The 27606-nt window shown below is 39.4% G+C and overlaps 1 protein-coding gene across 1 annotated transcript in view; it reads left to right on the plus strand.

Annotated features, from left to right (window-relative positions):
• The first annotated feature begins 4445 nt into the window (after positions 1 to 4445).
• Positions 4446 to 27606, plus strand: part of dchs2 (dachsous cadherin-related 2) — a 30886-nt gene continuing 7725 nt past the window's right edge. The window contains 17 exon segments of the mRNA XM_055158464.1: positions 4446 to 5365; positions 5436 to 5982; positions 6478 to 6714; positions 9505 to 9693; positions 9799 to 10030; positions 11715 to 11951; positions 13505 to 14530; positions 15043 to 15230; positions 15682 to 15781; positions 15859 to 16028; positions 17125 to 17950; positions 18260 to 18499; positions 22505 to 22639; positions 23049 to 23258; positions 24660 to 25520; positions 25766 to 25879; positions 26371 to 26582. Coding sequence (XP_055014439.1) covers positions 4446 to 5365; positions 5436 to 5982; positions 6478 to 6714; positions 9505 to 9693; positions 9799 to 10030; positions 11715 to 11951; positions 13505 to 14530; positions 15043 to 15230; positions 15682 to 15781; positions 15859 to 16028; positions 17125 to 17950; positions 18260 to 18499; positions 22505 to 22639; positions 23049 to 23258; positions 24660 to 25520; positions 25766 to 25879; positions 26371 to 26582 — 6444 coding nt within the window.

Genomic DNA, 27606 nt, shown 5'->3' on the forward strand with positions numbered 1-27606 from the left:
GTGTAGCCTGCAGTCTTACTGGTTTAATTAAAAAAAGGAAAGACAATTACACTGAGCCTGCCGGGGTCACCAGTGTCTTAATCTGCATAGAGCAGGGCTCATGTTGGGCTGTGAGCATCGTCTTGAGGGCTGCACAATCAATATATGATTGGGTCCCAAGTTACCTTGTACAGAAGGTTGGGCTGCAAACATGAAAAGGACCCCTGATCCATGCACAAGTTTCTCATTCTCAGTAGGCCTGTATGGACAAACCATGTCTCGTGTGAAAGGTCAGAACCTCCAGAGTTCACTGAGCTGCAGAGGCTGCACTAGCACTCATGGCTGAAGGTGCTGGGGTTGTAGGTTTTTTTTTAAGTTTAAGTATTTCCAACTTATGTGTTAAATGTGTCTAAATCAGTCTGATTTCTGATTGGATGATTGGATGATTGGGGCATGGATAGACATTTTAAAGGAAATACCCAAACACATTCCTTTAAGTCACAACACATGGAAGACCTTGTAGTTATTGTGTTATCTGATCTATCCAATGTTGTAATGGCTATACTTTAGATAAAAATGGTTCAGCCCTCCTCACCTGTGTCACAGATGTAGAGCTCAGACAGAGCGTGACAGAATCCACGGCCTGGTCTCCTCTTCAGTTGCTCTTGGGCTTCCTCTTCAGTCTGTTTCACTGTGATCATGTTACCAGTGGTAAAAAGAAGCTCTGCTTTGAGAGAGTGAAGACACACCTCAAACCTCTCCTCATCTGTGGCTGCATTTCTAAACAAAAGTGAGAAATTCATGGCACTCACGTATTTCTTTTAAAGAGGGAGTATTACACTTCTGTGGGATATTAACTATTAACTACTAACACATAACTCATTTAGATCACCGTGTTACCTTTTATTGTTTTGAAAATGCTTAATTTGCCGAAAACAATGTATTAAAATGTTTCAGTAAAAAAAATTTTCACAGTGCCTGATTCAATCACTCCACACTCAGTGGTGGTACAAAGGTAGCCACAGCTGTCCTGGGCAGACACCAGTTTCACACGAGGAAAGGTGGTGAAGTGTCTTGCATAAGGACACAACAAAATAACTTGGTCTGAGCAGAAATTGATTCTCCAACCTTCAGAGTGCGGGGTTCACTGCTCTAAACAATACTTTTGTAAATTGATTTTTATGCCTCAACAAACTTACCTGAAGTCTACACAGAGCAGGCCCGCGGTCATGAGGCCCAGCCACTCACTGGGCTCCCAGTTATTGGTGAGTATGACAGGGACCATAGGCACCTGGCAGCTGTCTGCGTGACTCAGCTCCTTCTTACAGCTGCGCGACGCCTGGTACGCTGGGGTCAGGAAGGGGCACACCACCACAGCCTGCTCCACACCAGCAGCCATCCTAATCACAACAGCCACGCAATTCAGCAGACCACATATGAACTGATGTTTTGGAAATAAAATTTTCCTGAAAGCTCAATTTACTCAAACAAGCAAAAGCTAATTAGTGAGTCTACTACTCACTAGTAGTTTATTTGGTCATTTGCAGCGTCACAAAGATATCCTCAACTTGATTTAAAAAATGACATGACCAAAGGGTTTAGGCTGAGGTAAAAAATATTTATATTAATGCCTAAACCTATTAAATAACATGACACATGAATTAATTTCTAATTCTTGATGGTTTACTGAAAAGTCTTAATTAAATTAAATGAAAAAATCAAATTTATCAAGACATGACCCTAGTGATCTAAGGAGCGAACATTTATATATTATTTATACATTTATATATTATTTTGATGGTTAGGCCATCCTGAACCTCATCTGCAGCTATAGTTTTCCTATTAATCACTTTGCATCTCAATTCTGCATCCATATACTGTATAATGTAACTCCCACACCTTTTTACCATAATGTTTAACATTATGTACTCTGTTGTTATGTACTCTGTTGAGTGCTCTGTACTCTGTTGTACTCTGTTAACATTATGTATGTATGCTGTTGAAATGGATTATTCTAAAGGCTTCATCCATATTAAAACATTTGAACTAATCATCAATATTTGGCCCCAGAGCCACAGCTTGGACACCTCTGTGTTACGGGGACATAAGGGGAAAGGCTGTCACTAATACTGCAAGCAGAAAGGGTATACATTTTAGTTCAATGCTACATTTGGGGAATAATTTGTACTTACACGTTGTGAATATTCCCAGTCACCCCTCCTTCTATGTCCATCCACACAGGCAGTCCATCTTCTTTCAGGTGGTCAAAGATTTTCTTCACCACAGCCTGGTCATCCCACTGGTATGACAGCATGATATGGGATGGCATTTTTATGATAACTTGAACTTCCAGTACTTGGTAAAAGACACTTTCACTTCCTGTGTCCTATAGCGGTGCTGTCAGGTGACTCTGGCACAGGGAGGCTCTGGTTACATGTGTTGCCATGGGAAGAGGTCTAGTTGGACATGAGATACTGACAAATACTTTTATCATCTCATCAGAGAAGTAGAACAAACAATACAAAACAATCACACAAAACATCCGCTGTGTGGGGACACCACTAACTAGTGATCCTCCAGGGAAAGTCCTTACTTGTTTTCCACAGGGTACATTATTGCACTATGTAATTTTTCTAGTGGAGGGTCTGCCACCTGCTTGTCTCCATGGAGAGCTTATTGTTTTGCTTGGAATTTTACACATTAAGGAAATATACATGGAAGTCAAATAAGCCAAGTTAGAGGTCAGATCTGTGAAGAGGCAAGCCTCCTTATAATAAGAATGCATGTTTTTATAGATATTTATATTGCAGTAGAACACAAGCAGGACAAGTGCAATGGCTTATTTTGGAATATAACATCTCCATGGGGCCAACCAGGTGGTGGAACCCCTACCCAGTTATATAGTTTGATATTATAATTTGCAGTGTATTAAAGTTATTAACTATATTCTTTATGGTCTGCGTATAGATGAATTGTCCTCTGCATTGGGTCTTTACTTTTGACAATCAAGTTTACACCGTAAACAGAAAAAATAAATAAAGTGATTAATTGATTTGGTCAGTAGATGGAGCTAGTTAAACAATAAACTAAATAGGTTGAGACTCGTTAGAAGTTGTTTAATTTAATTTCTTTACTCCTAGCTTCGACCAGCACCACTGTCTGATACAACATTTGGATACTCAACATTGACAGGCGTAATATGTTATTTCTCAAACACACGCTTCAATTCGACACTTGACAGTAGATCTGATTCATACAGTCTATGAATCTGACCATGATCCTGGCGCGCCCCGAGTCCTGGTGGTCACGTGGCGGCAGTGAAGATAATCTGTCGGCCTAATTAAATCTGAGGAGATCGGGGCCACAGATGTCGCGTGTGCGTCCCGTGCGCGCACAGTTTGAGACCTGAGATTCACGCACAGCATTACGCGCAAGTGAATAAAGTTACTATTACGTCTTCAGCAATGGAAATCATGGGAAAAGTTGAGCATCGATTGTAATTCCTCCATGCTTTTTGTCTTCGCGATACAGAGATTTTTCGGTGTGAACACAACAGGTTGGCCTACACGAGTTTGATAGTGCAGGTTGGTAATATTTAGTACTTTACTTTACAACTTGTCTACTGATTTATATGGTCATTTTATCTATAACTATCTATCTATAACTTTTTTTTTTCTTTTTTTCTGGTGTTTAGAAACGCTACTTGCAATTTTACTTTAAATATAAACCAATATTTATCCTCAAACAGTGTGAAAAGAACTATTTAACTTTTGGATTAGTTGTGGCTTTATTAATAACCATGTACAATTATCATAACTCTAATTCTGGAGTGTGGAAATTAACAGAGAGGTATGATTAAATTACCTTCAATTACTGTGTTTATAACGGGGTAGACGGGTTGGTTTTTTTCACTTTGTAATAGTTTTTCCTGTGCAGAACTGAATCAAAATAGAGAAGTCTTACACATTTCAGCCTCTGGGCAAGCCTCATTTTATGTGCCCCTGCATACTGCATACTGCATACTGCATATTCATATACTCATATAATATAGATATACCAGTCCAAAGTTTGGACACACCTCCTCAGAAGACATCAAATATATGAAGAAGATATGTGGAGATTATGAAAGAGATGAAGATTATGTAGCAAAGAAAAAAAAAACATTTAGACTGCATTTTATATTTAAAATATATTTTATATATTTCTTAATGAGCTTCATCCTGAAATCCCCTGAAATGGTTTTCACTTCATACGTGAACCTTATCAACATTAAGGAATGCCAAGATTGCAAAGGAGTGATCAAAGCAAAGCATGTCAAAATCTAAAATCTAAAACAAGTTTCAAGTGGTCATGAAAATAAGAAAGAACACTAATGTGTGTCTAAACTCTTTTTTTTCTCTCATTTTTTTACATTTTCTGAAATTGTATGTATTCTCTTTGCAGAGTTCCCATTATGTAAGGCAAGAATGACTTGGATATTACTCCTCCTCCTCACCCTCTGCCTCCTCCCTTATCTGTGCTGGGGCCAGGTGTTCAACTTAACCCTGTCCCCCCAAGAGGGCCTCCCAGCGGGAACGATCGTAGGAAACCTGGGGGCCGTCCTGAGCCAACCCAGCACTGGCTTCTTCATCTCAGAAAGCCGGGATTCTGATGTTTTCAAGGACTTGGAAATTGACGCAGACACTGGCATAATTTCCACTGCCATCATTTTGGACCGTGAAACCAGGGATGGGTACGAGTTTGTGGCAGCTACATTAACTGGCGAGATGATACGGGTGAAAATTGAAGTCAAAGATGTGAATGATCATTTCCCAAAATTCCCAACAGAAAAATATGACTTAGTAGTTTCTGAATTGAGCCCGCTTGGAAGCCGCTTTAGGGTGGATGGTGCTAGAGACCAAGATGTTGGCGAGTTCGGGATCCAAGGATATCGGATTACACAAAGAAACATGGCCGACCTCTTTGAATTGGACTACCGCGCCAATATGGACACCACCCATAGTCTTTATCTAGTCTTAAGAACCAAACTAGACAGGGAATCATGCGACTTCTTTTCACTAACAGTTGAAGCAGTGGATGGTGGAATCCCTTCCAAAAGTGGTACAGTTCAGGTAAATATTCATGTCCAGGACGAGAACGATAACCCTCCAGTATTCAACCAAACAGAGTACCACACTGTAGTTATGGAAGATGCAGAAGCGATGGTTGCCGTGTGCCAGGTCCATGCCACAGATCAGGATTTGGGTGAGAATGGAAGAGTGACATACGAGCTCAAGAGTAACCCCGGTGAGGTTTTCTACATCAATGAAAGTTCTGGAGTGATCCATCTGAACAAGCCCCTGGACTATGAAGAACAGGCTTACTATGAGCTGATCGTCATTGCCAGGTAATTCTGGAAAAGTCAGGCAAACCTATTATTATTAAGCTATTATTTCTGTTCCTTTTTTTCACTACAGGGACAATGGAGCCCAGCCAGAGTTCAGCAGTGCTTTCGTGGGCATCAAGGTCCTGAACATCAATGACAACAGCCCCACCATCCACATCCTGTTCCTCAGTGAGTCCGGAGAGCCTACTGTGTCTGAGGCTGCCTCTATTGGAGACTATGTCGCCCGCATCTCTGTGTCCGACCCCGACCTCCAGAACCAGCCAATCAGCGTGCAGATCCAGGGAGGAGACGGGAAGTTCACCCTCAAACAGACAGATGACTTCCTGTATGCACTGCGTGTGGAATCGGAGCTAGATCGAGAAGAAAAGGACTTGTATGAGATTAAAATTCAAGCATCAGATGGTGATTTGCTAAATTCTGAAGAGGTTGTTTTGCTGAAAGTGCTGGATGTCAATGACTGTTATCCAAAATTTGATAAAAATATATACACTGTGAGCATTCCAGAGGATGTGCCACCTGGAAGTTCTCTTGTCCAAATGCAAGCCAGGGATGAAGATGAACCAGGCCCGAATTCCCAGATTAAATATACAGTTCTGAGGTCTAACTGGGTCGGATTGGTGAGTGAGTCAATGGAATAATGTTAATATTCATGTGTTGTGACAAGGGTGAAAAGAGGCATTGCTTTATGGTGGTTTCACTTATAGATGCCACAGAAAAGTATATGATTGTGTGTTTGAATGGGTAAGTGGTTCCTTGGAGGTTTCTTGGAGCTAAAAAAAAAGTGCAACAAGATATAATGTCTGTTAAGTTCCATTTATTTTCATTCATACTTATGTAATATGATCTTATGACCTGAATTTCAATTTCATTTCTTTAATAATAATTACATTATATTAGATACTTTTCCAGGGGTAAACCACCAGACTCTCCTGCTTTCAAAACTGCTTGCCACAAAATAATTTTGTTTGTTACATTTAAGCAAAATATCCATAGAGATTCATTAGCCAAAACATAAATGGCATTATAAGAGTCCTTTTGTAGCTGTTATTCATTATTGTAATAATTATTGTCATGATTACTTCAAACATAAGTAATATTCCTATCCTCCACAGGTGAGTGTGGATTCTCTGACCGGTCTGGTGGCCACAGCGGGGGCTCTGGACAGGGAGAGCCAGGCAGAGCTCTGGTTCCTGGTGGTGGCCTCAGACTCTGGAGATCCGCCCCTGTCGTCCACAGCAACAGTGACTATTCTCCTGGAGGACGTCAACGATAACGAGCCCGTGTTCTCACAACCACGGTACGATGTCAGCCTGCCAGAGCACAGCCCCATCAACAGCTGCTTCTTACAGGTGAGAGGCAAAATGGTTGTCAAAGTGATATTGGGTGGTTGAATGGTACTTAATGGAATTAATTACTGGTTTAAAAAAGGTACAATCACAGCTGAGCCTGGGATGCCTTAGCCAGAATATTGAGGACACATACTAGTTTTTCTTATTCTCACTATATCGACAGTCCTCATGTGAATGCTCAGAACCTCCAGAAATCACTCACTGCAGAGGCTGCACTAGCACTGGTGAATTATTATTTATATTATTGCCACATATTGCATATTTCTGCGATAGTTTTGAGTTGATAGCTGCCATGTTGATACGTCATCATCCCCCACTTCCCTCACGGTGGAGCTTATAGAGGCAGCCACACACAGAGCAGCTCCTGCTTTGGACAAACAGCTGACTGACCTGCACTCAGCACTCAAGATCTGGGAAGGATCACCTCCAAGAGGGAAAAGTGGGCATGACTATATAAAGAGCATCTGAGCACATCTGAGAAGGCAGAAGTCCATCTGAACGTGCATGTTTGTAAAGGGCTATAGTGAGCGTGAGGAGTGTTTTCTCTCCCTTACTATAGTGATGACAAATGAGGCCTTCTTTCACTCTAGTCCACACAAAGCATCAGTGTTAGTGCTGATATGACAGACGCCTGGTACCACTCTGCTGCTGACACGAGCTGCACTACCTCACAATACAAGTCTATGACAAACCACTGGCTGCATATAATACATTCTAATAGCAGCTGATCTTACAAGTTAAACTCGCTGTACCCGACCTCTACAGCTGGAAGGCTGTGAGTTCAAACCTTGCCTAAATAGTCACTTATATTTCCAATATGTTATATTTCTCGCTTCATCTACTTCACGTACTCATAGGGCTTTTTATTATGACATGTTTATTTGTATAGCACAATTCATATACAAAGTAATTCAAAGTGATTTACAAAGAAAGACGTTAAAATCACAATACAAACAAATAAAAACATAAATAATCATCATAAGATTAACATTAAAAGAGAAGAGTGCAGAATAAAAAACCATTCAGTCATATACACAGCTAAATAGAACCATTTTGAGCCTAGATTTAAACAGTTAAACTAAAGGTCTGTCTCACATTTCCAGGTTTTAGCTGCATAAAACTTAAACTCCCAATGTCCTGACTCTAGGCACCAGCAGGAGGCTCGTCCCTGAGGTCCTCAGAGTGTGAGATTGTTCATATGGCACTAACATGTACTTTGGTGTTGCATGGAGACACTTGTACACAAGTAGAGCTGCTTCTGCTCTAGAATCCTGCAAAGTCACAAAGTGCAAATAAAACAATGTTTACGTAATATATGTAAAATGTAAAAAAAAAAAAAAAAGTTGTAGTAAACATTACTTCGAAGTACTGGTGTTTTTGAGCGCATAGTGGGTGTGACTATATAGACTTTGCACAGTTCATAAAGTACATTTATGAGTATTCAGAGAGGGCAAAGGTGACTCACACAGCTCTGTGTACATCACATACTACACTGGATCTGTAGTTTTATGCTTTTATTGTGTCAGCTTTACTTTACCTTTCACTTGAAGCACATCTTATTTACAACATCCACAGGTGGCACATGACATCATCTATCTAAGGCACAATGTAGTAGGTTTAATGTATTCTTTGTGTACTTTACAAGTGTTGTACAAAATAGTTACAATGCAAACATTTCTAACTTAATTTAGAAACTAAGGAATACACTCAATACTGATTCTGATTCCTACAATGATTAAAAACTAAAAAGAAGAAAAAAAAAAAAAACTTTATTTTGACAATAGAATATCATTTTCAATCACAAATAATAGTACTTTCTTTTATATTACCTTGATGCATGATCTGTGTAATCTCTCAGTCACCCTGTATGTTCCATAGTGGTCTATGGGCATATACTGGTGTATGTGGTTTTATACATGTTATAATACAGTTCAGGATAATTATAAAACTATTTAGGGAAGGTTAATTTTTTTCCTGCAAATGTGACTTTTTAGTATTGATTCCTGCTATAATGAGCAATGAGCATGTAGTTTTGATAGTAGTTTTAGTATTTATATACTTTTGACAATCTTAGTACAGCGTCTCAAGACAAGGCAGCCAACAAGTCTTGAGAATGTAGCTTCCCAAAACTTTTTTCATATGCCTCAAACACACACAGCAGAGAGAGAAGGACTGCTGGTCTATAGAGTGAATGGAATGAATTTAGCTGCTTATACATTTGTTAAAGGTCATAATGGTAGAGGATTTATAAAACTGCAGTAAAACCTACTACTAATGATTATTATGGTCATTTCACCTGGAAGCTAAAGTTTACATATTCAAAAGTAAATAGATTTACATACAGTTGAAGGCCTTGTACTCAATGTGGTTCCACGGGCAGATTAAGAAATCAGAGAGAATCATGGTTCATTCATGTCAAAACAAACATTGCAGCCTAAACAGAATGAACAATTAAAGCACCAAACTTGCATTTATCTCAGGTAAAAGAAGTTATATGTATGAGAATTTGTGAGAGGAGATGTCTTCAGACATGTATGAGACACATGCTACAAATTAGCGGCTGTGCTTGGACTGTCCCAAGTTAGGAGAAAAGTTTTTCAGCTCTATGTTCCGGTTCCAGACTCTTCTGGATTCAAACAAAATACTTTCAAACAAGGCACAATGTAAATTCTATTAATCAGAGAAAAAGTTATACAGACACTTTTATTTACAAGCACAACTTTCCAAAGGTTTCCTTGTCTTTTTCTGTCCTTAGATTTATTATATATTCTTCTTGACCTCTGTGCGCAGGTTGTGGCCACAGACTTGGACACGTCTGATTTTGGCACACTGCAGTACTCTCTCACTGATGGATTTGAGCGCATAGAGCATCCACTTTTCTACATCCAGCCCCACACTGGACACCTGTGCGTGTCCCAGAACATAGACCGAGACCTGGGGCACACTGTCCACGACCTCCTAGTGAAGGCGCAGGACCTTGTGAGTACTGAATACTGTAATGTTTTTATTATTAGTCAGTATGTCAGATAATCTTACATTGCATTTATCCTCATCTATGACATAAAATGCTCTTTTTTCTTACAGGGAGGCCTCAGCTCTCAGACATATGTGCACATAGACATAGAGGATTTGAATGACAACGCTCCAGTGTTCAATCCTACCCAGTACACAGTGAGCCTGAGCAGCCACTCCCAGCCCGGTACAGAGGTCCTCACGCTCATCGCCACTGACCCCGACTCTGGTCTGTACGGTCAAGTGACCTACCACCTGCTGCCTGAAAACATGTCCTCTCTTTTTACCCTGGACACACACACAGGTACATGAGTGCAATTATATCATTTGTAGTCTTATGTATGAGTTATTAAAGGGTAACTTAAGATCAAGGGCCTTAGTTATTAATTCATGACTTGTGCAATTTGTGGGTGTGTTGTCCGTGATTTACCATCAGGAATTGTGTGTATTTTTTCTGCCATAAATTTTTATCCTTATCAATAGAATATGATTTTCCACATTAAATCATTGTGCTTTCTTTTATATTACCATGTATCCTTATATCTGTGTATTCCCTCAGTCATCCAGTTGGCTCCATAGTGGTCCATAGGTATACTAGTCTATCTGGTCTTATACTTTCTGATACAGCTCATTCTAAAGCTATTCACTAAAGGTAAATTTTTGCCTGGTGAATGTGTCTTTTTAGTATCAATACCTGCCCAAATGAGGATCTAGTTTTGATACTAGTTTTAGTATAGATTAGTATCTGATGTCTGATACTTTTGACAACCCTATTTGTGATATGATCTTGATGGCTTATTCCCCACCTCTGACTACACCTTAGTGACCTTTGAGCCAGGCTCTTTCCATCAGTAGGTTGTGTGACTGGTGTTGGCAGTATTTAAGGATGAACTAGGACTTATGTGTGTAAGTCCTCATGAACTGATTGTTATTGTCACAGCTCTGCAGGGAACTTCAGGACACTTTGTAAATCCCTGTCCAAATCCACATCTCAGCAGCAGTTGGTCTTCCTTCTAACATATTTCTTGTTAGTGGTTACTAAACTAACAAAAACTTAAACTTATATCAAAGTAATCTGTAATGTAGGCTACTTCTAGTGAACTGGGTAAACTAATTTGAAATATGAATTTTATATGCTATAATGATTTACAGCAGGCATAGTCTTTAAATCTCTGTGGCAAGGTGGCAAGAGAGTTAATCAAAGGGATTTGTGGGTTAATTAAAGTAAAAAGTCCATAGTCGACCATCTGTCTTTACATGTTGTGCATATATACATACCTAGATCTGCCTGTTATTTCACTGTCAACAGTCTACTTTAAACTTTTTTATATAATGTATATGCATTATTTCTAAATTATGCTTGTTAATTTACTTTATTTATTCTGCTGCTCTCCTCATCATAAGAAAGGGCTCTGAGGATAGAGTGTCTTACTCAATACAGTATGCTTGGGTAGGAATCCAAGCACCTATCCTAGTCCTTTATACTATACTGTACTATCTTCTGCTCTGAATTCTAAAAAAAAAAAAAAAAATGTGCACACATTTTTATATTGAGTTTCCACCTAAAAATAGATACATAATGGGTAAGTATCAGAGGCTGTGCTAGAGTCACTGTGAAAATTGCATTTTTTATTTTTTTTTTGCTATTTTCATCCATCAATATGTATTTACTGCATGTGTACCACAAATTGTCTTACAGTGATTCATTATTGAGTCATGGTATTTCTTTGTTACAGATGTAAAACTGCTGTCATGCTCCTCTCTGAGCTTTGTGCTAATCAGAGTTATTGTTAACATCCCTGAAAGCAATATACAGTTCTAATAATATCATAAAACTAATGTCTTATAATAACGGCAAAGGAAAAATTCAATTTGTCAGCTGGATAAATGTTTGTTGGTCAAATATGTTTCGCAGCTCATCCAAGCTGCTTCTTCAGTTCTTATAATAACAATTGCCACATCACATAAAGCTGCTGTGTCTTGTCCAGGAGTGCTGTACCTGGCGTCAGGCCTGAGTCACCTGGGAGCAGTGAGTGTGAGACTGTCCATCAGCGCACAGGACGGGGGCGGCCTCATCTCCTCCGCACCAGCAGAGGTTACTGTGCACGTCCTGAGCAGCAGCCAGGTCCCAGCTGTGTTCCAGAGGTCACGCTACACCTTCAGCGTGCCTGAGGACACCGTCCCGGGGACATCTGTAGGAACTGTGCATGCCACCCATACAAACGGTCAGTATGAGCAAAGTCAGCTAAGTTTAGTTTCATTTGTTTGTCCATTTATATGGTCACCTAATTTGAAACATTACCTTAAACCGTTTAGTAGTGTTTTTCTGACTTTGTTCATTGGGAATATAAGAAAGAAAGGAATTTATGTCTTTAGTTGTCAGCAAGACTTATTTCAAGTGCAACAGTGGGATAACAGTGCAAGCCATTGTTGTGTCCTTGGGCAAGACACACACATGACCTGGTTTGAATGTGGTGTGTGAGCAGTGGTCAGATGGACAAAGGGACTCATTCCCATCAGTCTGTCCCAGGGCAGCTGTGGCTACTATAGTATCATGAGTAGGGTGTGAAGAATGAATAATGCTTGAAACTGTTAAATGAAAAGTGTTATATAAGACTAATGCCGTATAATTATTATTAAATATATTTTCAGACATCAATATTTTATAGAGCAATTTTCAATTCCTTTCACTTACAGAACACTGGTGTTGAAGTACCTTACCTCAGAGGAACATATGACAACTGTGTCTGTATTCAATAACCCACCTAATATAACAGAAAATGTTGTTCAGTATTATTGTATTTCCTTTATAGTCCAATATAGGCCTACTGTGTTGGATGCCTCTCATGCTAAGTGTGCTAAGCGTGTTAAGATCTCCAGTTTTGGGGGATAATCTCCACTTGCTCCTAACAGCCAGCTCACTGTGGCAGACAGTCATTTAAGGCTGTCTCCTCAATTATCAGATTAGAGTCAGAGCTCAGAAGTGGGGCTGTTGGTCAGTCGGACTCCCAACTGTTCTGTGGATTTACCGACTGTATAGTTGTAGAATAATACAAATTTGAGGGTGGCGGTGGTAGTAGTAGTAACTAGCAGGAATCACACTAAAGCTTTGTTCTTATTACATATAGGTCAGTATTGGTTACATTGGAAATCTTCCATATATTTCAGTTGTTTTACTAGTATAATATGTACTCATTGGACAACATGTGTTGTAATTAAGGAGATTTAATGTCTTAAGAAAACAGTATTCTAGGCTATGTGCTGGCCTCAGTGCATGAGATTTATTCCTGTTTACCATAATTTGTTTAATATCTCTCCCCACTTTTCACCTCTATTTCCCCAACTATACTGTCCTGTCAAATAAAGGACTGGGGTCAACAATGTTTTTCAAAGGTACACTATGTAACTTTTTTGATTGGGGTCTGCCACCTGCTTGTCTCCATGGGGATGTTATTGTTTTATCTGGAATGTTCCACAGTATCTTGCCTCTTCAATGTAATGGCCCTGTGGCATCACTTGCTTGTCTCCATAGGGATTAATAAATGTGATGTTATACTGTGGAACATTCAAGGCAATGCAATAATATATCCATAGAGAATAAAAGATGACAAACCCTTCACCAGGAAGGTTACACAGTGCACCTTTAACATGTAATAATTAATTTAAATTTTTGAAAAAGGTCTAGACAATGAGAGCTGAGTTATCCCAAATATTTTATCCACCTGCTCAAAATTACTCATTATTTTGCAAGAATTACTTATTTCTATCACGTCTACAGGTTCTTGGGAGTCCATATCCTACCACATCTCCTCCGGTGACCCCCTGGGCTGGTTCACAGTGCACCCTGATACTGGCCTCCTCTCTACCCTCAAACCTTTGGACCATGAGACCCACCCTTACGTGCTCCTGGTTCTCCAGTGTTCAACAAATAGCTCTCCTGTTTATAGCATCACCCAGGTCAACATTTCTATCTCTGACATCAATGATAATGCACCAGTCTTCCCCCAAATGAGTGATACTATTACAATTTCCAAAACCGTAATTCCTGGCACCATCCTCTTTATTGCACATGCGCACGATTATGACAGCGGTGCAAATGGGAGAGTTAAATACAAACTGGAAAACTCTCAAAATGGCACATTCGCTGTTAATGCTAACTTGGGAACACTAACACTGAATAAGAGCATACAACAAGACGCTAAGCTAAAGTACGCACTGGAAATAGTGGCTGAGGATGAGGGAGAACCATCACTTTCAACGACTTTTAGCTTAACCGTCAAAGTAGAACACAACATTGCGGAAAATAGTTTAGCTTTTGAGACGCTGATTTATCAAGTGGAAATAGGAGAAAGCTACAGAAAAGATTCCAGAGTCATCCAGGTGAGGGCACACCAAAGCAGAGGGTACGCTTTAACTTCTGGTATAAGCTATTCCATTGAAAATGAAAATGGCTTCCCTCCAGCTCCTTTCCGCATCCATCCCAGGACCGGCTGGTTGTACTTGGCCCAGAGTCTGGACTATGAGACTGAAACAGCGTATAGGTTTCATGTGCTAGCTACAGCAAGCGATGTGGGACAAGGAAACATGACCGCGACAGCCACAGTTAGCGTGCTAGTGTTGGATGTGAACGATAATGCCCCAGTGTTCAGCAGGGAGGTGTACTACTTCACAGTGCCAGAGGGGGCAGCACTGCAGGGCCTGGTGGGGTCAGTCCGGGCCACGGATAAGGATTCGGGGAACAACGGGAAGCTCTCTTACATACTGCTGTCAGATGGAAAGTTCTTCCGGGTCAATACTAAGACTGGTAATTTATCACACACAGTTACAAACATTTTAATAATATATCGTTTTTTTGTTGTTGTTTTTTTTGTTGTTTTTTATTCATAGTGCAGTAGTCACTTAGTCGATAAACCAGTAAATGCTGTCTTGGTTGACATGTCCTGATGATTGATTAGTTGACCAAAAAGGAGGTGTGACACAACTAATCTAAACTATCGTGTATCACTATGTATCTGACAGCTGCACAGGAGAACATGCAAAAACAATTTATGCAGAAAAAAGTACTATAAAACAATATATCTATATAAAGACTTAAGCTAAACTTAAACTTGTGAATCATGAGCTTAATCTGCTTTACATATGTATAAATATCAAAAAAAAAAAATCTTTCTAGTGTTGCCTCCTAATAATCTAAATGATTAGTCAACTAACAAAAATTTTAGTTGACTATATTAATTGATCACAGGCTTACAGCTCTAGAATCCTGTTACACTACTCTACTCCCTGGTCTCATCTTTGCATCTTTGGCTGTTGTAGGAGAGCTGATCCACTGGGTGGCGCTGGACCGGGAGCAGCACTCTCAGCACACTGTGAGGGTGATGGTGACCGACCAGGGTCAACCTCGACTGAACAGCTCCTGCACTGTGCACATCTTGGTGTCCGACCTCAATGACAACAGCCCGCAGTTCACCCACCTGCCACACAGCAAGGATGGCACTGTGCAGGTCAGGAGGGCAACTGGAGGAAGTATAAATGAGTGCTAATGCAAGGAAAGAAGTTGTTTAAAGATAGATTAGGCATCACATTTTTTATGAGATTTTGAAATATTACTCAATATACTCAATTTATTATTTTGATCACTTTATGTATGCATATGAACACTACCATGCAAAAGTTTGGACACACCCTCTCATTTAATGTTTTTTCTTCATGCTTACTAAACACAGAACAATCCTGCAGTATACATTCCCACATGCATCCCTACTGCTTACAATATGCTCACTGCAATGTGTCTATTACACTTTATTTGTATTCAAATGAGACTAAAACTGGATTTGCTCTTCTGTTCTGAACCTGAATATGAAGTATATCTTAAATTTTGATATTACCATATTTCAATATGTTGACACGTCTGAGTATTTATAGTTCTGTGTCTCTCTTGTTTCTTGTTTGCAGATCTGGGCGGGTGTGCCTACTGGCTCTTTGGTCACCACGGTTTTTGCTAAAGACTTGGACGCTGGTGAAAATGGAACTGTCACATTTTCCATAGACACTGGTCAGTCATACACATTGACCATACCTTAATCACTTTTCACTTAAAGTCACACTATAATGTGTTTCTTCTTTTGTCAGTTCATGAAGATGCTCAGACTTTTCCTCACTTTGATATGGACAGCAGGAGTGGAGATATCAGGACCACACAGTTCTTCAGCCACAGCCCACAGACACACTACACACTGAGGGTCACAGCCAGAGACAGTGGGGCTGTTCCCATGGAGGAGAGTGCACTCATTCATGTACAGGTACTGAAGTAAGATAACCCAAACTGTATTTGTACAGTATAAAGTTTAGGTTGTGTAGTTTGCAATGTGCCCTGTATTGGGTGTCCATTACAAAGAGATGAGCCAGCTGGAGGTTTGGGCACATAAAAATGTGTTGCCTGATTGCATTTTTTTTTTTTTCAATTGTGGTTGGTGCCACCTTCTGGCCATTCTAGATATTTAAATTAACACTTCCATCGGTCGCATTGTTAATTACCTCCGCCAAGGAGGTTATGTTTTTGCCGGCGTTTGTCTGTTTGTTTGTTTGTTTGTTTGTTTGTTTGTTTGTCTGTTAGCAACATAACTCAAAAAGGTATGGACCGATTTTGATTAAATTTTCAGGATTTGTTGGAAATGTGAAAAGGAAGAACTGATTTCATTTTAGGGGTGATCCGGAAGAAATCCTGGATTCTGGATCACTTTGAAATTTTAGTTAACATTGTGGTAAATGGGGCCAAAAATTTTGTTTCTCAATATCTCGGTTAATTATTGACCAAACCCCAAGAAATTTGAGTCAGGGATGGACAATGGGATCCTCTTTCATATTCCAAAAACTGATCCGGATCTGATCCAGAAGACTGATTTTATCACAATTTATATAAAAAATGGGGGTAGTCCTTGGCGGAGGTCTGCGCTCTCTGAGTGCTTTTCTAGTTTGAAATGATTTCAAGTGCCCCCTGCAAAGTGCTCTTTCCACTGGGACCATTTCTATATTATATGACCTATAATATTATGCACTTTTTTTTTTTTTGCATAATTATTATTGGATAAACTAAAGCTGTTTTGTTTTTAGTATTGTTTTTATGTTGATACTAAAAAAAACATAAAATCAAGTGCATGCATGTCCACAAACCTGACTCTTATTTCACCTGGAGGAGGGCACAGTATGGACATTTTCTATCTCCATGGACTTTGGTCCATTGGTTTTAACTTTCTGTTTCCATGGAATCATGCAGGTGGTGTGCCACCTCCAGAAAGTTACATTCTGTACCTTTAAATGTCAATCTTCAAATTTTCTATTGTAAAATTTATAAAGAAAATTAAAATGTAATAAACCTGACGACCTCATTCCTTGCAGGTTCATGGAGTAGACCCACACTCCCTCCGCTCGTCTCCCAGGATCCTCAGACGCTTCACAGTGAGAGAGGATGCAGCAGTGGGGACAGTGGTGGGCTCAGCTGGCCTGTCCGACAAGGGCCCATTCAACTACATCATTTCAGAGGAACATGGAAACCTCCCCTTTGGCATCCATGCTTCATCTGGAGACATTTACATCAGCCAACCTCTGGACTACGAATCCACCATGCAGTACTCTTTATCTGTCCACACTGAAGACACGGACCAGGGACTGAATAGATCAATACTTGTATGCATTATCGTAGAAGACGTCAACGACCACGCGCCAGTCTTTCCCGATAAATTCATCACTTTTGGCCTCCGAGAAGATGCAAAAGTTGGCTCTCTTGCTTACGCCTTTCAAGCCAGAGATGGAGACGGGACACTACCAAACAGTGATCTGAAATACTCCCTGAAATATGACAAATCTCATTCAATGCGCTTTCCATTCCGCATTGACCCAAGTTCGGGACGATTGACGGTAGCTGTGCCTCTAGATCGTGAAACTATTGCAAGTTTTGCTTTCACAGTGATAGTCACGGACCAAGCAGAGAGGAGGGAGGAAAGGAGAAGTGGGGCAGTGACAGTGCAGTTGTTTCTATTGGATGTGAATGATAATAGGCCGGTGTTTGTCTCCATGGAAACGGTACAGGTGATGGAGGATGCGGCCGTGGGGAGTCTTCTGCATCACCTGGTGGCCATAGATGGAGACGAGGGGGAGAACGGCCTGGTGTCATACTACATTATCGCGGGGGATAAAGGGACGTTTACTCTGGAAGAGAAGACAGGTAAAAGAAATTGTGTTGTTTGAATTTTGAAATACGTGGATCTATAAACTTCTATTTGGTATTAATTATTGATACTTAATCATCTGCAAAAAACTTACTATTAATTTATGCAGATTTAGTGCTGTAGTCGGATATATAGGATATGTAACAGACATGAATATAAATTTAAACACTGAAGTATTATCTTTTTTTTAAATAATCAATGCATCATAGCTTCTATCTTCCATCTGAAAATGGGACATAAGCACAATCTGAAAAAAACAACTTATTGTCCTTGTGTTTATTAAGTGAGACATCTTCCATTTGCAGGCTTGTTGTTTCTCTCCTCCCCTCTGGACTATGAGACCCAGCGCGCACACCGTCTGACCATCAGGGCTGTGGACCAGGGCCATCCCGCCCTCTCCTCCACCCAGACCTTGAGTGTGGAGGTGGGGGATGTGAACGACCAGCCCCCCCTGTTCAGTCTCCCAGTGTACAACGCCAGTGTGGCAGAGAACAGAGACCCAGGAGAGGCTGTGGTACGTGTCACCGCCTCCGATGGGGACTCAGGTAAGGGGAAACCTGTTACACACATACATGACATATTGTGTGTTTAGCAATAACATAAATACCACAGTGTTAAAGTTATAGTATGTAATTTTTGGGGGTGGAAAGTCAGCTGTATGATTTCATGGAAATAAAAAGTTAAAAACATATTTAAGAACATTATCTATTCAAATAGATAATGTTTATGCAATACCATGCAAACCTTTCCATGGAAACAAACAGGTGGAGACCCTCCTCCAGGCCAAATACAGGTCTGTGGCAATGTAAGCCCTCTCACAGTAAAGGTGCATGTTTTTCCATGTTTTTCAGTGCATCCATAATGAAAAGACATTACTTTTTTTTTTTTTTCACAGATTTTACATACTGTGGCATTGAACTGTATTTTTACAGTTATTTTGAGAAACATAGCAATTTGATGGTAAAACAGTAAATAGTAAAGAAAAGACATAAAATACCTGATTATTTAATAAAGTATTCTTCTCAGAAGCAAAACGTATTAAAAATATATAATGAAATTAAATTAATTACTTATTACTATCCCAGCCTCGCAAGAGTAGTGTTAGTAGTTTATTTTGGCAATGCCCTCTTCATTTGTCTAGATGGCAGCACTAGCACATAAATCATGAAACTGACTGAACTGAAGACTTACAGTTAATTCCCTCTAAACAGAAGTGGATAGATTAACAGAAATTCTGATACATTATTATGTATAATTTAAAGTACATAATCTCTCTTTTTTAATTGTCACTCACAATATAATATCTGTACATGAGTATGCATATTATGGCTGGCTATCAAAAATGTACTAAAATAGACTTCTTATCACTACCAGTCAAAAGTTTGGACACACCTTCTCATTCAAAGTCTTATTTCTTATTGTTAAATACCTTTTACATTTTATATACATATTATGGATCACATCAAATTTATGATGCAAGATATAATTTATAAGAAATGGTAAACAGCTGTGCCTTGTCAGAGTCAAAAAATGCCAAGAGTGTAAAGCAGTGATCAAAGCAAAAGGCGGCTATTTAAAAACTCTAAAACAAGTTTTGAATTATTTTGAGTTTATTTTTTGTTTACTACATACCATGTGTGTCATTCATAGTTTTGGTGCCTTCAGTAAGAATCTACAATGTAAATAATCATGGAAATAAAGAAAAAACATAAATGAAAAAGTGTGTTCAGACTTTTGACTGGGAGTGTATATGTAGGTCAAAGATATTGTCATAATCAACACAATGTGTTGAGTTTAAAGGGAGAAGTTTTTCCACAATATCCATAAAACCCTACTGCACAATGTACTACCTACCCATCTACAGTCAGTCCTACTAAAGAAGACATATTATGCTATTTTTTGTCATATTATCACAGACTGTGTTAATAGAAAAATTACAGTATTTATTAACAGTTGCTAGTTTTCAAAAGGCTTTCTTTATGTGAGCTAAAATGAATATTGTTAAAATGCATTTTGTCATATTGCAAGAAGTTAGTGATAGAAATCATGATTCAGTAGCATTTTCCAATATCAGGGAGCAAATTTCTCTTTACAGTATTTTGATTTTTTTTTTTTTTTTTTTGTGCAAACTAGGTACATTTCTGGTGCAGCTTTCTGGTCAAAACATAAAAAAAACTGCCTCCATAAATAATACAATTTCAAGTACTATGTGACATCACACAGGACTGCCCTGATTAAAGCCAGGTGTTTCTGATGACAAACACCTGGCTCTAGGGGTGGCGTTTAAAGTGAAGACAGACCAATCACCATGTTCTTATACCTTCAGCCCCCTCCCTCCTCCTCCTCCCTCACTCTCTTCTTGAGTCCTCCAGGCACTGCTCAGTTTAGCAGCTCTATTTGAAATGTCTCCCACTGGTCTGATCTCTGGTGTTTACATTCTGCACACCTTCTCGTGTATTTAGTTTCACCCCATTAGCCCTTTAATTGAAACCACTCTCGCCTTTCCACTTCACTCACCTGCGCTGCCTTTACTGACACTGCGTACATCTCAGTGCCTCATTTTATCTGGCTTCTAATCAGAAGTGCAAATCTGGCATTATCCCTGTTTATTTGAACCCCTTGTGCTGCAGAGCCCCTAAAATCCTGTTTGGGGCCCGCAGTGTTGACAGTGCAGACTTTTAAAGATGGCTGCCACCCTTTTCTCGATGGGAACTAAACATTCTTAGGGGGTGAGAATTGTCCAAGAATAGCAATCTCACAAGTCCTATGGGAACCTAGAGAAAACGATCTTGTCTCGCGATCATTTCTATAAATCAAGCCATGTGTGTGCCAAACTGCCAGTAGAGTTTTCATGTGCTTCCTAGATTGGAGTTTTGAAATGTAGGGCAGCAAGATTAATCGCAATTTGATGCAATTTTTTAAGTACTAATTTCCTCCACAAATGACTAAAAAGCCAGTCTATAGGTCTGAAATGAGTATAGTTTCAATACTAGTTTTAGTATCAATTTGTATCTAATTTTCAATACTTTCAACAACCCTACTTTGCACACACCCCCACCACTCTTATTTGATTATGTTCTCCACAATTCATTCCTAAGTTACTCAGTGTTTGTGCTCCCAGTCTCCGTGTGTAGAAGTTGGTCAGGGAGATGGAGAATATCAAAGTGTGTGACAGGCCTGGTGTTAATGCTGGGTTAACAGATGCTCTGAGGACCGTGGGTGAATGAGCTGTTTGTTTACAGGCCTCCAGGGCTCAAGTCCAGCTCCATATGTTTCATTTATAATCCCAGATACTGTTACATGGAACGTGACATGTCCTCTTACTTCATAACTAGGTCAGGAGTGTTAGTGTTACCTTTAACTTTAGTTTTTCTTACATATTAGGTCCTATATTATGCAAAACTGACTCCTGTGAGCTTTTAGCCATGACTTGTGTTTTGTTTCATTCACATATGTTTCAGACATCCTAGATTATTAGGCTGTATGCATTTCCAAAACTCAGAATGCTCTTTTCCACCTTGTGATGACGTTTATTGGTAGTTTTAAGGTTAACAGCTATTTTTAGCTTTTAGCTTGCACAATGTCTCAAAAAAAGAAGAGATTTAAGCAAAAAAGTTCAAACCGTTGTAGACTTATACAAATCAAAAGTGAGACACTGCTAGAGCCTTTACTTTCAAACTTGATACTACACAATAAAAATCTGTCCAGTAGAGGAGATGGAATAAACCCAAACAAGGTGCTAATTGTCTTAAGCACTAACCGTTTGAACTGAGATCGGTGTATAGTTTGATAGCAGAGGTTGTGAAATGGGAAATCCCCAGTGATTGTGGAGGCAGACTGTTGGCAGCAGAAGGCTCGGATAAAGAGGTAGTCATGCACTCTGAGTCGCCGTCCTGTTTTTAATTTGGCAAACTGATAACTGAAGCAACATGGACGCGCTTGAACACAATAGAAAGTGTTATTCAGGGTCTCTGTCATTTTCTTTCCAACGTATGTATTGTATCATTATTTAAACTTTCAAAGTAGTTCCTTATTTGATCCATTGTTGTGCCATTTCCATCTGTCAACGGGTCTTTGCCTTCTCTTCTTCTATGAGTAAACCTGGATGAGATTTGTCGTAATATATCTATGTGTTAACAGTGAACACAATTTAAAGCAGACTTACCCAACTTTTCTCTTTCTATTTGAGCACATTTTTGTTTTTCTGCCTAAAATGTATTGTAAAAGCATGACTTTGTGACAAAAATCTGACCACCTCATCTAATGTAATCTGATCTAATTAGAAAACATTTATAAAACATCATAAAGTTGTATGAAAGAGCTATTTGAGTCAAAGCTGCTCTAAAGTTGTGCTAGTGGCCAAAAAGTGCATGCATCTGAATGTGCCAAAGGGTATGTAAGTGCTAGGAACAAGTTAGACTAATGCCTACTTTATCCTTTCACGGTTTGAAAATCAGATATCTCATTTGGTATCTTCAATTATCTCATATGAAAAATTAAATCTGGATCTTGTTGATTATGTAATTTGAAGGTTTGTGTGATGTTTGCAGAGGAAAATGCTGCAGTGTGGTACAGTCTACTTCCTGGACCGGGCTATGAGCTGTTTAGCATTAACCCATACACCGGTCTGATCACCACCACCTCCTACCTGGACCGAGAGGAGCAGCGTCACTACACACTCAGAGGTACAAGGACTTAAACTACATTACCAGTCAAAAGTTTGGACACACTTTTCCATTTTTGTTTTGTTTTGTGTTTGTTTTATTTAATTACTGTTGACATTGTAGATTGAAAACCTCAAAAACTATGAATGGACACAGAAGGAGCATGTAGTAAACAAAAAAAAAAATCTAAATTACTCCAAACTTGATTTAGATTTTAGTAGTTTTTTTTTTGTTTGTTTGTTTGTTTTTTTAATTGCTACTATTTGCTACCACTCTTGGCATTTCTTGACCCTGACAAGGCAGAGCTGTGAAGTGAAAACCATTTCAGGAGACTTCATCATGAATCTCATTGAAAGAAGACTGAATGAGAAGGTGTGACCAAACTTTAGACTGGTTGGGTTTACGTGTGCCTTGTGTATGTCCTCCTCAGTTCAGGCCCGTGACAGCAGCTCGCGGCCCCTTTCCAGCACCTCCACTGTGCTCTGCTCTGTGCTGGACGACAATGATAACCCTCCCGAGTTCATGCAGTCGTCCTTTCAGATCAGCCTGCCCGAGAATCTGCGTCCTGGGATCATTCACACGGTTCAGGCAGCAGACCCGGACCATGGGGAGAACGGCACTATCCACTATTCCATACAAGGCAAGGGCATGTGCCAAGTGTAATATTGTGAAAATAATGTGCTAGAAGAGGGTTCATGTGGACTCTGGTCTTAAAGAACAAATATTATGCATTATTTATATTGTCGTTGGCCTTTAAACGTGGTTTTGAGTAACTTTGCTTTCAATTGCAACATTTACAACTTAAAATAAAATGCCTAATTAAAAATACAGACATTACACAGCCTCAATACTCAACATACTGCAGCTTGCCATCTACTGGTAGCAGAGAGAATTACCACAATGAAAACAAACTAAAGAGTAATGTTGGTTTAAGCACGCAGCAGTAATGAGCTGATATGATGTAAGAAATGCTTACAATGAGTCTGGTGATGATTTATGGACTTAAAACTGTGCAGGGCTTCTAGTATGATGTCACAGTCACAGGTGTTTGGTGATGCTTAGAGCCAAAGGACTTTTTAGAGAAACCAGAGTGAATGACATGAAATACAATTCCATTCAGTGAGGGATCAATATTCTAACATGGTTAAAAGTTCAAAAAATAAAATTTAGCATAATCTATGTTCTTTAAACAAGCCAAATTCTGATGGACTAGGTGAAGGCATTTGGAAAAAGGTGCTCACAGGTGTGGGGTGCTCATAGTGTGTAGTGGTAAAAATTATGCAAGAAAGTAACAGTGATACACATTAGTTAAAAAAAAAACATTTTCCAATCCAGCTCACCAATCACTGCCACGGTGGTGGGGGTACTGCAATGCCAAATACACCAACCACGTCAGCGCCTAAGCATTTGTCCACAGGCACCTCCAAATAATATCTCACTAATAATGTTTTCCATTTTGGAAAAAGTCAACTCTATCATCTGTCTCTACTAGCAGCAAAGAAAACGAACTGGTACATGTCACATTTATTAGTCCAGTTAGAACTGTGTCTAACCTGGGCAAGCAGTACCAGATAACTCTGGAGGGTTGGAAAAAAATAATAATAAAGAATTTTGAAGAGGGAGTGCTTTACAAAATAAATTTTTGGTGTTTTCTAACATGTTAGAACTTTGTTCACTCATCAAAAACATACCAGAAGAGGTTTTGTATTTCCTCCATGCATGTTTGAGTAATTTTGTGATTTTTACTGTTCAAAACTCAGCCCACAAGTCTATGTCACCCATGCTCCCACAAGGCATTTTTACATAAAATGCAAAAGCATTACAGTACAGCTTCAAAAAACCTGATGCAGTAGTTTCATTAGCGAGATGCACACCAATTGTATTGTGTAAGTAATAAATAATAAAAGGTAACATGCTTAAATATGTTATGTGTTGGCAGTTAATATCCATTAGAAGTGTATTGCTCTTTTTATGAAATAAAGTACAAGTCATTAACAAATCTAGCTTACTTCATATACCTTTGCTCTCTGTTCATATGTAGGTGAGGACCACAGAGGACGCTTCACCATCAACAGTATCACAGGAGCCATTAGCACCACACAAGTTCTGGACCGAGAAGAAACCGCAAACTACACTCTCACCATTCAGGCCCAAGACCACGGACCCCACCCCCTCAGCTCCTCCACTCAGATCTACATTCTGCTACTGGACCAGAACGACAATACACCCACTTTTCCATTTAAAACTTACCAGGCTTCCATCAGCGAAGGGTCACCAGTGGGATCCAAGGTCGTCCAACTTACTGCTTTTGACCCAGATGAAGGCCCCAATGGTGAAATCACGTATTCTTTGATGGAGGATAACAGTCAAGGAGCGTTTTCCATAGATCCTTTTACAGGAATCATCCGCACTTCCAGACCGCTAGACCGAGAAAGCAGGAGTCAGTATAACATCCATGTGGTAGCTAGTGACGGTTGCACCCAAGGCCCACTCAGATCGGCAGTTTCACTCACCATACAAGTTGAAGACGTAAACGACAACACCCCCCTCTGCACCCACAACCCCATTAACGCCTGGGTCTCCATGACGATGCCACCCAATCACATCATAACCACAGTGATAGCTACAGACAAGGACCAAGGAGAGAATGGGACGGTTAGATTTATGATATCCAATGAGGAGAATTTATTTGATATCAATGGAGATACGGGGGAGGTGTCACTTAGGAGGAGAATAGGGGTGGGGTTTTCGGGAGCAAAGCTTCACGTGGTGGTGTCCGATATGGGGAGGCCACCTCTCACCTCCACCTGCCTCATTTTCATTCACTTATCGGGGGAACAGGAGTGGCTGCAGTTCACAGAGAAAGTGTACAACGCAACGGTGAAGGAGAACAGCAGGGCAGGTACCATACATACAATATTAAATTGTGGGTATGTTTTTGTTAAAGGGCCTGTATTGCACTGTTTTTAATCTGTGTTATAATGTTTACATTACAAACATACATGGAGATGTGTTTTGTTTCCAGCATATTTATCGTGTAGTGTTTTCTCAAACCGGAAATGTATAGTAGCATCTGTTTATGTTCCAATTTTGCATAGACTATTATAAAGCGTGATCGTGTTCAGACATTACTTTCACTTTGTGCAGGGACCTGGATTACAAAAGTTGCAGCCAATGATCCAACCAACAGTCGACAGAGAATCACATACACCATATTCAGTGGCAACGAGAACAATGTTTTCTCCATCAATCGCCACACTGGTAAGCTACATTTCATCAATATTTATACAGTATACGAATTCACCAAAATCATTAACATCGCCTACATTTTGAACCATATTTTCTGGTGAAATTGCTGGGTTGCAAATGACATCAAAACATTATATAGGCCAATAATATTCAATATAGATGGAGGATGGCTAAAATGAATATTGTTAAAATGCAGATTTTTTTTTTGTAATGAGTTCTTGAGAGCAGTCCAAAATAGAAATGATCAGATTCATTTTTGTGAATTTACTGTTTTATTTTAGATATTTATGCCAAAGTACAATGTAATCAATAGGGAATTTGGTATTTTTTATCTATATTTTACCTCATGTTGTCTGTGTTCTTCCTGTTATGGACACCATTTTGAGGACATTTCAGAAGATGAATATTTTGTTTTAATCTGTTTATTCTATGGTAACAGTCTTTTTATGGCACTCCAACCTCATGGATAGTGACTACTCTAAAATGCTCTTCCCATATCCCAGGGGAGATTCGCGTACAGAAGGATAATTGTCTGGACTTTGAGCTGGGTCCCAGTGTGGAGCTGGTGGTGCTGGCTGACAGTGGACTGCAGAGTGCTCACAGCAGAGTGTCCATCACCCTGCAGGACGTCAATGACAACACACCCCTGTTTGAACACACCAGCTACAGGACGGCCGTGTGGGAGGGCCAGGTCCACGACACCTATGTTATGCAGGTACGGAAGACCTATTATCAAGTGGTGGTTTTCAGATTCTAGGATGTAATGATGTCATACTTCCGGGGGGCAAGAGCCAGTATTTCTTATTAATTACAATGAAATTTGCCATGAAATGTCAGAAAGGTAAATTCTCAAATATGAAATATGATCATTTCTATTATTAACTAGACCCAGCACCTTTCTATATTACAACACAAATCTGCAGCTGAACAACAATATTCATTTTACCTACCTCCCATCTGTATTAAACAATATTGGCCTATAGAATACTGTCCACCAATGAGATATAAATAAGGACCTAGAGGGACTGTCGCCATGATAACATATAGTAATACTTGTCCAGTTCCAGTAAACATGGGGGGTAGTGGAGTTTCTGCCACCTGCTTGCCTCAATGGAGATTTAATGGCTTTGCCTGGAATATTCCACAGTATCACACTATCTATCTTGCACTTATTCAATGATAAATTCATGGCTAAAGGCATTTTTACTGTCAACCTAGAAAAGTTACATAACGCACTATTTCTTTCAAGGTCAGGGAGTGACATTCAGAGCTTAGTACATATTTTTATACATGAACTGTTTATTTTTTATGCTTCTCTGCTGGTGGAGTAAAAAATGCCATTTCATCTCAGTCTTAACAATTTGAGTCCAATAATACAAATTCTAAAGTAAAACCAAGTTGTAGTTGTACTTTTTTTGCAGTGCAAACTACTATCTTAGACATCTTTGTATATTATTTGTATTATTATTATTTGTATACTATTGTCAGAGGTGCATAGTACTCAGTTACATTTATATGAGTAACTTTTTAAAGAAGACTTCATGTAACAAAACTTATTGATGAAAAAAAAACACAGTGGGGGTTACTGTCTGCATTATGAGTGAGTCTGGAAGTGACAAAAGCTTTGTTGATTTGAATTAGTGTTTCTTGCACCACTCTGTAACATATTATTTTGTTTTTCTCATTTAAATTTTACATTATAAATCAGATATTACATCTTGATAGTTGCTCTTAGTTGA

This window comes from Boleophthalmus pectinirostris, unplaced genomic scaffold (genome assembly GCF_026225935.1).
Source record: "Boleophthalmus pectinirostris isolate CB_2022bp ecotype Guang Dong unplaced genomic scaffold, ASM2622593v1 HiC_scaffold_22, whole genome shotgun sequence".
Taxonomy (NCBI): domain Eukaryota; kingdom Metazoa; phylum Chordata; class Actinopteri; order Gobiiformes; family Gobiidae; genus Boleophthalmus; species Boleophthalmus pectinirostris.